General features: G+C 40.0%; 1 protein-coding gene across 1 annotated transcript in view; it reads right to left on the bottom strand.

Moving 5' to 3' along the window:
* PDE11A (phosphodiesterase 11A) overlaps window positions 1-15823 on the bottom strand; it is a 134883-nt gene that overhangs the window by 26632 nt on the left and 92428 nt on the right. The window contains exons 11-14 of the mRNA XM_065637182.1: window positions 9520-9666; window positions 9307-9414; window positions 4321-4430; window positions 1210-1300 (exon numbers count right to left, since the gene is read on the bottom strand). Coding sequence (XP_065493254.1) covers window positions 1210-1300; window positions 4321-4430; window positions 9307-9414; window positions 9520-9666 — 456 coding nt within the window. The remainder of the gene's footprint in view (window positions 1-1209; window positions 1301-4320; window positions 4431-9306; window positions 9415-9519; window positions 9667-15823) is intronic.

Below are 15823 nucleotides of genomic sequence, written 5' to 3'. Positions count from 1 at the left end.
AAAGCGTCTAGACTGACATGGGCTATAAACTTCCACAGAGTTTTTTCCATGTCTTGAGCCTGTCTTCGGAGAGACATTCAGTCATGATGAAGTTTTCAGGAACTAGAGAAATCACTGTTGCCCAGGGAAGCTTGTTCCAGAGGCTGAACAGTCTCATTGGTTTAGAAAAAAAACCATTCCCGGTTCTGAATCAGTCTGTTTAACTTTCAAATGCTGCTTTTTCATATGTCTTTCCCTGGTAGAACAAGGAGCCATTAAATTCCTAGTATCACCTTTTAGATAAGCTAGGCTAGGCCAAACAGATTGAGCTGTTTAAATTTCATGCTGGTGCTCTCCTTTCCTATACCTACTTTTTAAATATAATGTCAAGAACCTGAACACTAAAGCCACAGTTCCATGACGAATCTCTGTGGCACTATACAAAGAGGTAAAGCCATCATCCTGTGCCCATTTTTCTGTGATCACAGGAAATCACCAGATGCCCTTCAAAAATTACTGCAGATCAGCATATGATCTGCAATTGTGCTGCACGAACAACATTTTTGCTTTTATATATACTGAAAGCACTTTATAACAACCTATACGTGTAAATTAAGAAAATACATCCCTTGCTTTGTAAGGATTGTGTGTTCATGCTTCTACTTTTCTCACTACATCTCGGGTGGTGCATGCTGCACATTGTTATGCATAAGATATTTTAGACAATAACTATGTCTTTATAGGTATCTGCAAAGCAACTGGTGTACTTCGAGCAGCATATTACTACTGTTTAAAAAGAAAAATCATTTAGTAAAATTATACAAGATCATCATAAAAATACTGCTTACAGAAAGCCTGTCAAAGCAGTTAAATTGGTCCAGTAAAGGATGACTGTAATACTCTGAATGCAACACCTGTGGGGAAAGGGAAGAGCCTGTTTCACATACCTAGAAACCATGGAGCAGGATATACGTAAGAAGACTGAGCAAAGCTGACAATGTGATTAGGATTTGTTCCTCCTTGCCCCTGGCTGATTGAGACAAATATAATCTCTAGGCTCTATGATCAGCATTTGTAGTTGCTTAATTTTGTGCTAGTTGTGACCTTTGTGGTAACCAATAAATAATTCCTTAAGGAGAAGGCATTAAAAAGGTACCGTGTGTGGTATTCCCTTTCCCAGCTGAAACTGCCCAACAGCTTACAGTGAGATTAATTGTCATGCTTTTGTACCTCACTTTGGAGAATCATGACAGCATGATTGAAATGGTGGTGCTCCAAAGTAGCAGAGGTGCCGTAGAGCTGAGCTAAGGCTGATCCGCTCCTGAAACAGAACACACGGAGTCAACAAATACTGATCATCTGCTTACAAAGCAGGTTTCAGAGACAATTTAGTAACAAAAGCATGTAGCCACGCTCTCCCTTCTCCACTTCAGCAACCATACTTAAGTTGACAAGATCAAAATACTAATTTAAAGCCAGATACAAGGCATTTATGTTCCAGACCTTGCTAAATATCATCAGCTGACTAAAGATTTTCCTGGAATTACATGAAATTTTGTAATGCAACTTTCAAAGCGTCTCACTGATGCAACAGCACAGGCGCACCACTGTGCAGTAAGGACAAACAGTAATGTCCTTGAGCTAGGACTGGCTGTTCTGCTACTACCTTTTAGTTTTAATTCTTAATAGATGTAAACGCAATGGCTTACAATGGATGATTACAAACTCTTTAAAATAAACCAAAACACAACAACAAAGAAACAACTGCAAAGGCAGTGAGGCTCTGTCTGTAAAATCATGCCCTTAAAAAAATACTAAAGTAAACAAAAAAACACAAGTGAGAGCAGTGGATATGAAAGTAAAGTTAAGCATCTCCTTAGAATGTATTTTCTCATCATGCTTATTGTCTGAAACAAAATTAGCTTCAAAATGAACAGCGCAGGTGGGCTTTCTAAGTTTAAAGAACAAAAGTCTACAGAATATAATTATAAAATTGTGAAATGTTGAAGGGTGCAAAGAATATGACCGAATTGTCAGAATAGTCACTCTTCACCATTACTTCACTTCTGGGACCCAGCCTAAAGCAACAAGATGGGTTTTCTTTCCAAAGAAGTGAGAATGAGAGATTATGCTAGAGACAAACAGAAAGAGTCTCCTAGGAGCATATACTGTAAAACTGCACCATACTGATATTTAATTATCAGAAGCAGCTATATTAGAGAGAAGGATGTCCAGGAAACATCATCCCTAGAGAATGCTGTGCTGAGATATATAACAGAGCCATTTCCGGCAACTGTGATATTGCCTCCATCATATACCTCTTGAACTTTCATCACACAGAACAGCAGTATTGAATACGGAAGATAAAATAGGAAAATATGATGCTTCAATTTATGCCAAGTTAGAGGAACAAATCATAGCTCTTGCTATGAAATCCACAGCTTCTGTTTTCAGGGATGTTTTATACATGTGTGGTAATGTTTGCCTTTTGTTAAATGTCTTCAGCAATTTCTTTATGGAGTCATAAAATGGCAGCCTCCTCTTTGTGCTCCATTTTCAAACACCAAGTGTAAGTGATAGCGGTGTAATGCTGGAACCTCTACCTTTAACTCAGCCATCCCTCTGCATAAGAGCAATTGTTGTGTAATGTTACAGTGGGGAAGTGGTTAACTTAATCAGAGCCTAAAACGGTCAGGATGTAAATCTTAGGTCTCATTTTTGTAAATTAGGAACATAAACATCAATCAGCTGAGCTTCTTTCCCATTTGTCTCGCCTTTTTTGATTCACTTCAAGATTCAGCTGCAAAAAGGCATCTAGCAGTGCTTGGTAACCTTTGCACCATGAGCTCTGTCTTTTGAGCACTGCAATTGATTTTCTTTGCTATGGTGATTGAAGATCCAGACAGTGTCATTGTTTCATTCAGACTGTACAGCAACACCAATAGCTCAGGAAATGGCAGCTCAGCGAATATCAGAAACATCAGTGTGAGTGATGTTCACTGAGGCAACTCACTCCCAGAAATGCAGCAGCCCGTGCACACACACATTGCAGCAGCGGAGTACTTCTGCAAAAGGCAGGGGAAAACAGGCTAACACAACATCAGCCCTGTCTTTCAAACATCTTTGGACAACCATTTGACCACCTCCCCGTCACGCTGAAGGATTAGCAGTAATGCAGAACAGACAAAGCTGCCAATGCATGCTCGGATCTGCAGGACAACAGAGCCTCAAAGTCTCTTATTCTGACTGCAGAGGACCTGGGGAGTTGAGAAAACAACACAGGATTTGGAGGAGTCTCTGTGTCTGACAGCTTTATTTCACAGCTTGGCCAGGATGTTGTCAGGGGACATTTCCTATTATCCCTGCCTATTCTCTGGGAACACAGATTTTGGAAAGAATTTGACCTTGGTCAAGGGGGTGCCCTTACCACCACAGAAGTACCCTCAAGCCTTCCACAAACCTGCTTCTGCCTCACCGTGCCTGAGAGCAGCAGCCTGGACAGTAAAAATATGTGCAAGTCAAGGCTGCTGAATCAGGTCCTAAGCATTTGAATAGAATAAAATTCATTTTGAGAATTGAAAACGATCTGGAGATCAAGATTTCACACAGGTGATACAAGAATCTGCTTTCGAGCTTCATGTTCTGGTGGGCACTGACCAGGGCAGGGGTGACCAGCCCAGCCCTGCCCACTGCAGCACGTCTCCCGACAGGCTCCGTGTGCCCTGGTGCGGGGGGCAGGCCAGGGGGAAGCATTTCAACAGACAAGGGACCCTGTGTGCTCCACAACTGACGGGTATGGGGTCAGGCAACTACTCCAGCCACCCCCTGCGGACAACATCACCAGAGCTCCAGCATGGTGGCAACCGTTCAACGTTTCTTAAGCTTGGAATTACTTTAAGTATGTTTGCTATACTGGTGTGAAAGTTTTTGTGAAAGCATTATTTCAGTTTTACTTATTTCCTTTTCTTCTTAATAGTTGAACAAGGTTTTGCTTAATGTCATGCATTCCAGCCAGCAAGAACAACCCAGAGAGACTATTTCAGTGTTTCCTAGGTTGAATACCAGAAACCATAATACCTGAGCCCGAAAAGAGCATCAGGTTTTGGCACTATGTTTCAATATGCGATGTCAGTTCAACAGCCTGATACAAAGGACAAGCCAGCAATTACCCAGGAGAACAGAGAACGATAAAGATGGATAATCCCTTGCTACATTCAAGAATAGGAACACTTGGCCTTGGCCTAGGAGGCCTGAAATTAATGCTTCATTCTTTATCCCAGTCACCTTTTGCTCTTCTGTGGAAGAAAAACAAATTAAAGTAATAAGAATTAGAAAACTTACTTGGCTTGGAAGGCATTGTTGGTTCCCCTGTGGTCAAGGTCGTGACATAAGCATCCCACAATCAAAGCTAAAATTTCAATTTCAGTTAGAATCTCCTGAAATCCTGCAGTCTGAGGACAGAAAAAAAAATAGCAGCTGTAACTATCAGTAGCAAAAGGGATAAGTAATGTTAGTCTATTGAGCAACAGTCAAGTTGGTTTTGATACCATGTATGTTTCAGTAAGGAGAAGATAAATGCTTGTCATATTAGATTCCCTGCTCTATGTTAGATGGTTAGCAGAATAGATAACATCTTGGAGCGATCTGTTGTTATCTCTGTTGCATTTCCAGCATGCCATTTCCCCACTACCCAGAAGGCATGAAAAGCAAAAAGAGCTGAAAACAAACACCAATAACTACACACTATACAGGAACTGGAATTTCATATCAGAGGAATACAAACCAAAACTGATTCCATTTTGAATTATTGTTCAGAGAAGTACTTAGGCAGATTTCCTCAATCCTGAAGTGACCATTGTAGTCAACCCCTACTGTCTGAGATAGCTGAGATGTTAAAAGACTTACGAAAGAATCCAGCTAAAATATACTCTATGGAACTGTTACGAACTATTAAGAGATGTGTTATCTGGGACACATTAAATGAAGCGGCGAGATTAAAGAGGAAATGTCTCAAATGGCACATTTCTGCTGCAGATACTCACTTGAATTTAGGAGACAATTTTGAAAACTGATGTACTGAAATTCCCCATCAGTAGCCCAGACCAGATACACCTGTGTGAATGAGATTGCTGATCCTAGAAACAATGACACTCCTCAATTAGCCACACAATCTCGTTAGTATGAAAGGAAATTATATAAAAGGAACATAAAACACATTTACACTGGAGGACCAAACCAAGGCTGAACACTAACAGTGTGTAAGAAATCCTGAATTCCACTGATTTTCAATGGGGCGTCATTTCACCCACTGGCAAGAAGAGGGTTAAGTGATCCAAAGACAGTGAATATCAGTGGGAGCGATGGCCTTACCTAGTAGCAACTTACAGCCCACTCAGAAATGCCAGTCAGTTGCTGCAAAACCATGTGAAAACTCTGCTGTTCACCCTGAGGACCACAAATTCTACTTAAATAAATGGACATTTAAATCCAAATAGCCTCTGTTTTCATAGTCTGAAATGTGGCCACAGTTAATATTTAGGCAGTACAGGGAGCCAAACTCCCCCAGGGGCTCAGGAATGCATTTCAGTGGGAAATGAGGAAGTGCAGGACCTCCTACAAAAGCTTTCTAATTGTGCTCAAAGTTTACGTATCAGAAAAGATGATCAAATATGAGGAAAAAAGATTCCTTTTGTGTAGAATCCACTGGTGTACAGAGTAACTTGAATATGATGAGATTCTTCTCCTCATTTCTACTGACATTGCTTTTTTTAGTTTCAGTAACTGCTACACAGGCAAATTCTCCAAAAAATAGTGTCTTCTCTTTTTAGTTTTTAAACATTGCTCATCTGTAACAAATAATAATCAAGGTCTATTTTTTAAAAAGGGATTAAAAATAGGTTTGTAACTGACAACATGCCATGCGTCAAGTTTCAATCTAGAGAAAACATTCATGGCTAAATTAAAACAACTTAAAATACAAGTTTTATAATATAAAATTGATGCTGTAATAAATATTCTTTAGCATAACACAACCTTTGATTAAACTCGAAGATTCAACCTGTACTGCAAATGCAGGAAAGCCGATTAAGGGATTTATTAACAGTAGCAATATCTCAAAAATAAATGCAACATTTTGTTTAATCAAAAGTCTTATAATAGGATATGTGAAAGAAATATAGCATATTTCACTTAATAAAAAGCATGTGATTTAAAACAATGGGGGAATATCTGTTTCGAACATAATACAAGGAAACAGAGGATTACATTGCCCTGTTTTTTGAATTTACACAGAGAAAAAAAATACATGGCTATGGATGACAGTGCGGCAAAATTTACTTTCACCAGAAAAGGAATGACCTATAAGTCATGAGTGGCAGAGTCTCCAGTGAGTTATGGAGGTCATTCTTTCATGTGAGGAAATGAATTGCATTCATCATACTTTGCCCCACATTTATATGTTTTGTTATTAGCACACCAGATGAGATTTTAATTTTGTATTTCTTACTTGTTCATTTTTACTTTTTGAACTAAGTATCAATGTGAACTGTGTTAGGCAAAGGCACTGATAATGAAGCCAGGGCTTGATCCTGCGGTTTAATTTCGTGTGACGCCCTTGACTCGCAGGAGCAGTCTCACTTCAGCGCCTGTCTTCAGGATATTTGGGCGAGTCTGCAATACAGAAGCCTGACTCACAGGACTGGGCTTGTAATTGTTCAGTGTCTAACCAGAGAGAAAATACGTACTTAGATATACAGGAACATACAGTAGATATGCAGAAGGCTGATGCAGGAGTGAAACAACTGGTTTAGGCTTTGTTGAATTTCTGTTGTTCGGCTTGTTCAGCCCGGCTGAATTTTCCTTCCGCATTCAGTGGGATCATGGTTGGGCCATTAGAGGCTACTGCACTGCAGGTTAGACAGGACTATGCTTTGGTAAATCCTACCTGAAAATGCCCTAAAATAGACCTACTGATTTATATTTGCGGTGCAGTCAATGTTGCTGACTGTCAAGATGGATCAGGAACAGGGTGCAATAACTGCACAAAGCAATGCATTCTTGACCACCAGGGCTCCTCTCCAATGATCAAAGAATTTGCCCCTTACTGCAGCTGAAAAAAAGGCACATTCTAACTCAGATGTTTACCCCAAGACAAACTCAGTAAGAGCAACCCTTGTTCTATTACTAGTCTCTTGACTCTCTCTTTTGTGTCTTTTTTCACAAGATCAGTCTTCCTATCTCTGGAGGGGAGAGCAGATCATAGGATCCAAGCAGGTCATACACCTGAACTTGTTCTGTTCCCAGCCAGAGCCACAGTGAAGCAGGTGGGATATGTGGTGAGCCCGATGCTGTGGGCACACGTGTCCAGCCCTGCACCTGGAATTGCTCGTTTGGTTTATTACCAGGACTGTGGGCAACGAAACAATCTGGGCTTGAAAATCCCAAATCACCTTCCACAGACAGTTGTGTCCCTGTGCTGACTGCTAAAAGGATCCTGAAATTATCCTTTGAGAACCATGGTCAAAGCAGTTTATCGTTGAGGCCTCGCAGGCTTGCCGGTGGCTGTTGAAGCAACAGGGATCTGCCTTCTCGTCCATGTAGTCACCACTAGCTGGGATGGAGATGCCTGTTGGGAGGGAGCTTTCCTGCTGCAAGAGCAGCCTGACAAAATCCCAGCCTCGGAGCTCCTCACAGGGGACATTTTAGCGATCTTCACACCCTAGCAGTGTTCGGCAGAAATTAATGTATTTCCCAGCTGAACGGTGCTGCCTGACTTTGCCTTCACTCTTCTGACTGAAAAGCTTTTTGTTTTTCTATAACTGAGAAAAAAGGCATGTTAAATTTACAAAACTGTAAAGGCAACCGATACCCACACGTTACCATGAGATGTCATTAGAGATCAGAAAGTGCCTGCTGAGACAATGTTAATCCTGCTCAGCTGAACAGCCTGATGCCCAGAAGAAGGGGTGACCTTTCTTTCTTGCTGAACGTCTCCATTTCCTTTGTCTCATGGCACAACTTTGCTGTGCCTCCGTAAATGCTCACAGAAACAAACCCACACAGCTGGGATGGACCTAGCACTGGACCAACATCTGCCTGCTAGGGGATGTCACACTCTTGTTTTTTCTCACCCAATGCACAAAGTTCTGACACAGGGACAAAGCCAAAGGGAGGAGGGCAGCTGGGAACCCACGCACACGACAGCTGTGCCCCGTGAGCACAAGCCACGGGTGTCTCAGGTCCATGTAACACGGCACTGAGCTGTGCTGTGAAGGGCACAGGCTGTGCAGTCTCCATCCCTACAGACAGAGTCCAAACACAAACCACGCTGCAGGGACCGGCCAGCAATGGGAGCACACACATTCAGTGATTAAAAATTAGGGAACAAGCACACAATGTACCAGATAAATACTTGCACAAATGCTACTGATATGTCCACTTTAAGGTTCACAATAGATGAGTCTGGCCATTAAAACCGAACATGAAGAAGAAATGGAAAAACCTGAATTCTTATTTTTATCTGGAGATAAGGCAAAACCAAAATGTAAAGTACAGTGGAAAGTGGTGTGTGCACACAGACCTGTTGCTTCTCTTTTGACATATTAACCAGAATATTAAACATCCAGGACTACCGAGCTTTCTTTTGATACAAGAATTCATTGGCCAAACATGCATTATTTCAGGCAGTGAGGTTGCTGTGGGTTAGGGAGAGAGAACAGGTAAGAGCAGTGGTACTTTCAGCGGGATTTACTTGTATGCTGAGAGGAGTTTCTGGTACTGACGGAGATAATGTTAATAAAACCCAGAAGTGTTGCAGTGTCCAATGGAGACACAAGCTTCACTTAGATCACTATGTTGGAAAATCATTTTAAAATGTTTTAAGGCAGGCAATACCTTATATAACTATTTAGATGAAGCTGGATAAAAAGGTAATAAATATCAACATAATAAATAATTCTGGGATTCTAATCTTCCTTGGTTTTGTACTTCCTAATTTAAGAGTCTGAAATAAATGTCAAATCAAAGAGTTCCAAAAGAAAATAATTTTTGTAAGATCAAGATCTATAATAACAAGCTCACTCCAAGACTGCCATCTGTTTTCAGTCACTTTAATGTGTCTGTGATATCATTGTCACTAAAATACTATAAGGTTTTGCCAAATATGTGCTGCCTTAAATTGAATAACCTAATTCCATGTGCATTCCTATTGGAAATGAATGAGTATCCTAATAACTACAAAATAAATCAAATGTTGGAAAATGTTGAGACAGGTAAGGCATTGTGGCAGTAAAAGCTCTTATGGGATTGTGTCTGTAGCTGGATACTTACAGTTAACATGGCAAACATTAGCTGGCAGACGTTGAAAGCATGCCTCCAGTTGTGATACAGAACCATTCGGTAATTCTTCCTCACCGTCAAAAGCCACCTACACAGTGTCTGAAATGAAAAGTACAAATTATATCGGGGCTACTAAACGTGTCCAAATGGACAGAGCAGTGCCAAGCCAAAAGCAGCAGATATCTCTGCAGCACAGATGGTTACCTCATAGTCAATTTTAAATTTCTGAACCATTCCAAGTTCCATGAACATCCGCAGGGCTGCAGTAATCATGGCATCCACATCAAGCGAGAAGTCATCAAAATGGATATCATCAATGCCAAGCTCTGACACCAGAGGGATATTTGCTGCCTGAAAATGCCAAAGGGAAAGGGAAACTTCTGATTCAGAACTTGGGTATTTTTCTATGTCACTCTTAGAAGAAACCATCCATACATCTGTTCTGACTTGCCAATACATCCCCTGCTTGATTTGAATGCTGAGCGACAAAGGTCTTTATCTGAGAAATACAAATGTGTCAAGCTAACAGAGCAGGGAAACAGTGGAAAGACCCGGTATGAGCAGGAAATCTGCTCACCATCCCAATCGGAGCCCGTATACAGCATTTAGACTGTGCAAGCTGACCACTTTACAGCTACTGCAGTAACACAATATATTCCAATGCAAATTACAATGCTGTAATGCAAGAAACATCTGGACAGCCAGGAGCTGTGAATTTTAATTGCGACCATTCAGAAATACAGAGTAAATATACTGCTCTGCAGAATTTCTTCATCCAAATGTCTTTACGTTTATAAGCATACAAGTGCCCTCTGCTTTAGATTGTTTACTACACATTCATAGAACCAAAAAAAGAGTAATACAAGAAATGTCTAGCAGAAGTACTTTTCAAAGTAAAATAAAAATACTTCTCAGCATGCTAATTATGCAGTAGGTCAATAAACAACAGCAAAAGCCTTACGTTTTACTTTGTCCATGTAAGAGCAGAATTCTGTTAGTAAGAGAGGGATGAGCTTTTCATGCACACAAACCCACACGGATGAGTGTGCAGGACTGGCTAACAAATCCGCTGTGTTGTGGTTGGCCGGGTGGCAGCGCGTGGGGGAGCCGGGTGGAGGTTGTGACAACCCCCGGGCTCCTCTGCCCTCCCATACGCCCCTTTGGACTTGCCACTGTCTCCCAAGTGAGCGCAGGTGGAGGAGGCTGTGTTTGCTGAAGGAGCATCCGCTCCCTGTCTCCTGCAGTGAGAAGGTGATGGGTCGGGTAGAAACCTCACAAAGGGGCTGGATCCAGCCCAAGGGCCACGAGCTGGACCATGCTGAATTAATTAAAATCGCCCAGACTCAGCTGGTGTGGCACATCCAGCTACTCACATAAAACACTGATTTGCTCATGCAGCTGTAAGTTCACTTTCACAGTTACAGCTTCTATGTGACCACCTCATGGTTTCCTTTTTGAAAACTTGTGCTTTGAAGTGCTGCACCCTAACTACAGACTACTAACACATAAAAAGCTTTTTCTAGCCACCTCAATAATTACTTTATGCAGAGATTAAGCTGGTTTAGCTATTTCATGTAAGAAAAGATGGTGTAAGCCTGCCATAAAATAGTATTAACATTGCAGTAGTAACTAACTTGTGGGCTAGACGAAGGTCTTTTCAGGGCAGCACCCAGTAAAGTAAGCCAATAGCACAGAAAGCCACAGTGTCACACCAGTGAGCCTCGCTGACATAGAAAATCCAAGAAACACATCAGGTGTCATCCCAGGACACTGCTGAAGAACCTCTGGAGCACACAGGCAGAGATGTCATCTCTGTCAGCTGCGTACTTACTTTGTCTGCTAGCACGCTTACCCACGTTGAATCAATATACCATCTTGTTTTGAGTAATTGTTGAAACATTTCAAATACTTCTAGATGATCCCAACAGAAATCAAACCTTAACAGCCTTTATGATCTGGCTGAAAATCTATGTATTTACTTCGGGGGTAAAGAAAGAATTTGTGAAACAGGAATGCAGGCCTAGAAACTGTGCTGTCCAGACCTTCTACTGTCTTACAAAAATTGTAACTTTTTAATCATTTACTTATTCTTCAGAGCTTTGGGGGATACTCAAGAGGCATACTCATATTTTTTCTATGAATACACTCATTGGGTAGTGAATGCACTTTCTATAAAATGTCTCTGAGGGAAGAAACACATTTGTCCATCTTACTCATTTGTTCCTTAGAAAGAACTTTAACAAAGATGCTGAAACAGAAGCACTTGATTGTAAGTAGACCTACTTGAAATTTTAAAACAATTTTATCGAAACTATCTTTCCAAACTTACTGCTGCATTTTCATTAACTTTGAAATGGGTTCTGATTAGAATTTTCACATTTTTTTGTCCTCTGAAAGGAAAACATATTTTCCTTGCTATTTTTACTGGAAACAAACACTTTTACCAGCCTGTTACAATTCAAGGGAGAACACTTGAAGCAGTTCCTCAAGTACAATTGTTTTTCCTTTTGTCAAACAGTGGAGAAATAACAATATATTCCAAATCTATTACAAACTGAACAACAGGATATTAACAAAGCAAGTCAAAACAATTTCTTCCCATGTCAGTCTGAAACTTTTAAATATTTATGAGGTTTTACATTCCTAACAGGAGTGCCATAATCCAAAATAACTGCTGAATTAATAGCCAGGAGATAACATTTGTATAAAAGAACCATTTGCTTTACAACAGCAATAAAGGAAACAACAGAATTGAGAGTGTTGAGACTAATTTGAATAATGTTAAAAAAATGATATGTTGTGAGGCTGCAGCAGTATTCTGGCTGCACCTGGCATCATCTATCCTATATGTTCGAAGGAGAGCAGTCATTAAAACGCCATTTTTTTAAAATGACAAAGATATAAAAAAATATTAATAATACAGAATATTAAAACATATCCATTCCTGAAATTTTGCTCCACTACAGCACAAATTCCAGGGATTTTTTAAAATAAACAGCAATAACAACACTGTCTTCCAGGAAAAGAGAGGGGATAAAAGTACCATGACAATAAGAGGAAGGGACAGGCAATTAAAATTCAAGTTACAGTGACATTATTTTTTAAAGCACCCCAGTGATTTAGAATCACTTAAAAGGCTTCATTTTGAAGTTCAATTTCCTCTTGCTAAAAACAATTAAGACCATTATTCTCCGAGGTCTTTTTACCCTGTGGATCATGAAATTTCAACACTCTTCATCCTTGAGAGAAATTCACACGACTGTTCTGTGAGGTTATGGTAAACTACAGCCGCAGGCGCCTCCTCTAGTCACATCTCCATACCCCTTGGAACCAAAGCAAAAATTTGTCTTGAAAGGAACCATGAACACGAGTTGGGCTTAACGCATGGAAGGAAACCAAAGCGGCTTCTACCAACAATCAAGTCCCAGTTCTGGCCACTATAAAATACAGCCCATAGGAACAGAAAAATAATGTTTCTGGTGGTATCGATAAGCCTTTGGGCTGCTGCATATGAACAAAACCTAAGAAGGAAAACTTTAGAAAACTAAAGAGTCAAAGTTTTAGGGAACCTTTGAAAGGCTAAATACTTGCTATAAAAGCTACTATTTGATGCTTACGCCTTAGTGCTGCTCTAGACAACTATTTCACAGTTTTAGAAGTATGTATAAAACATATGCTGTATAAAATGGTTTCTTTATATTGTCAGCATGCGACTAGATAACAATAAAGATAAGCATTCATATTCATTTTTTCTTCTGGGCAGTATATGGCATGTGTAAATGTATATCAGAAAAATGCAGTACAATATGCACACACATATACACCAAGCATTTTACAACATTCTCAGTGTAAGGGCTGAAACAAAGCGATCACAATCAATCAACACTAGCAAAAGGGGAAACCTCTGCCGCTCTTACTGAACATATTTCCTGAATGAGATAGAGGTTTTACGTTCAGCTTGGTTAATGTTACTGCAAATTGCTTTCCTTTTAATCCTACTTTCAGTTTCTGTCACACACCGCGCTAGTACCTTCATAATGGCCAATACCGATATCGATAAATATATATGCAAAGCATAACATTAAATTCTCTTTTACAAAATAACTCTAAATCAGTTTATAGTTATAAATAGCACAAGAATGATCCCTTGGAGATGGGGGAAAGACAAGGGGGCAAGCTTCTTGTCCTGAATAACCTGTAGGTATGATAGTTTCTATAAGCTCATGAAAGGTGTCTTGCTATTTTAGGGTCTGGAAACGCATTACCAGTCCTTCCAAACAGGGAAGAAACATTATAGATTCCTCTAACAATCCACACAGTTTTACAAATCAAATTTCCTGTGTGAGTTGGAAGCCAAGTTTTCAGTACGCAAAAGCTATACTAAGCCAAAGTCTTCCCATTCCAGCTAGTCAGATGTATCACCAGTGGAGACCAGCAGACAGGTCACATGCTGCCAGAGGGAGGTAGCTCCTTATGCAGGGAAAAACTGTATCATGTCAGGAACAAATATGAAATAGCAATTTACGTATTTAATAATCCCCTATAGCATAATTTGATTATGAGACGGTCAGGGGTGGAGAGGGGGAAATTTCAAGGTGGTCATTACATTTTGTCTCATCTTGCCACAATCCTCTTATTCCATCCTTATTTTCTAGAAGCTGGCACAAACTGATAGTTTCTTAAGCAGAAGATACCTACAGCTCAAGGGTCTGGTCGAAATAAGTTCATTCAGCATTACACATTATATGAGAACACAGTTTTTTATCCCATTTGATACTAAGAACATGGGACAAAAATAAAATTCCACAGATCAACAGGGAAGGCTTGCTAATTAATTTTCCACTAACTCTTGTAATATTAATAGCATATTCTTTATGATCTTACATATCCATATTTGATAATGTGATAAAATCAGATGTAAGGAAACTGTCGAGTTCTCCAGCAAGCATTCTTTTTCCTTGTAAAATGTTTACTACCATGGAAGCAGTCCAGCTAAACACAGAAAACACTGAAATCCTGCTTTGCTGTGTCAGCTTAAACTCCCTGTACTTCAGTTTTACTACCTGTGTGGATAAGACATCAGTGCTTATTATATGAGGAAAGCATTTTGAAAACAACTGATAAGTATATTAGTATGGTTTTATTGAAAAAAATTAGCACATTCTGCCATTTGGTGTGCTCAGGTTCTTTCCCATGCGATCTCAGAGCTACTCGGTAACAATAACTTCCACTACTGAATACAGTCCACTTTTTATATAGCCCTATGGACAAGGACATATGGAATGGTGAGCAAGGTTTCCTAATCAGAAAATACTGACAGAGAGATGGAAAAAAAAATAACAAGAAACTTGAATATATATATAACACATATAAAGATATCCCATGAAATGTATGTCCCAATGTAGCAACAGAATGGCAAAACAATCTAGTCTGCCTCTTACCTCCCAGGGGCACTCTTTGAATCAGGCATCCATGTACCATGATTTCAATAGCAGGTTGGGATTTGACCTCATTCAGACTCTACAGTGAAAATGGAACTTCAGACAATGACGTACATAAAAAAAATAAAACTATCCTTTCAAATATCTCTTTGTCTAGAATCTCTCTCAGAAGATCATGAACTGAAAAGTCTTAAAGGTTGATCATCAAAACCTGCACAGAGACCATCAAAGTGGAGGATATTTAAATGCCATGCCTTCTTTATGTCTCAATCATCTATCAAGTCATACTGGAGACCGATGGCAAAGATTTTTATTTGTAAAGGGTTATTTTCATATATAGAGGCCTCTAAAATACTTGTATTCATAGCTGCAGGCATCTTTTGGAATGTATCTTTAGAGTCAGTTATTAGCAGTACTGGTCAAATTTTGCAGTTCTTCATAGCCATGGAAGACCAAAGCCTGTTTCGTTCTAGTCCAACACATTTCTTACCCTCTCCAAAGGGGAAAGAATCAATTGTTTCAGCTCAGGGATGTTTTAATGCTCAGAGCAACCCAGCTTTTAAAGGCCTCCATCTGTTAGTGCAGACTGCAGATGGCGTCTCTCTGCCCTTCACATTGCTGAGTTAGCATCTCTTTTCCAATGACCAACTGCAGCAGAAGCAACATAGAGGCATTTATAGGGAATTTTATAATATTTACAGCAGAGTGGGTATGGAAGAGACTTAAAAGTGTGCACATGTATTCTCCTCTGCACTTCGATTCTAATGAACTTTTAACATGATTATCACAGTAGCATTGCTGCTGCCTTTGGGAGTAAAATCACCCAGAATCACAGAATCCTTTGGGTTGGAAAGGAGCTCTTGAGACCAGCCAGTCCAACACACCTGCTCAAGCAGGGTCAATAAAACCTCAACTTCAGTTGCCCTTCAACAACTTTCACCAAATTCCAGTCCTCTGAATGAGGTCACAAGGTGAAGGGATACTCAAATAAACACAACTGGAGACTGGGATGAGATAGAAGAGGGGCTTTGGACTCATTTGAAGGCAGCTGGATGAAAATGTGAGAT

This window comes from Caloenas nicobarica, chromosome 6 (genome assembly GCF_036013445.1).
Source record: "Caloenas nicobarica isolate bCalNic1 chromosome 6, bCalNic1.hap1, whole genome shotgun sequence".
In the NCBI taxonomy this organism is placed as follows: Eukaryota; Metazoa; Chordata; class Aves; order Columbiformes; family Columbidae; genus Caloenas; species Caloenas nicobarica.
This window is presented reverse-complemented; position numbering and strand designations above follow the sequence as displayed.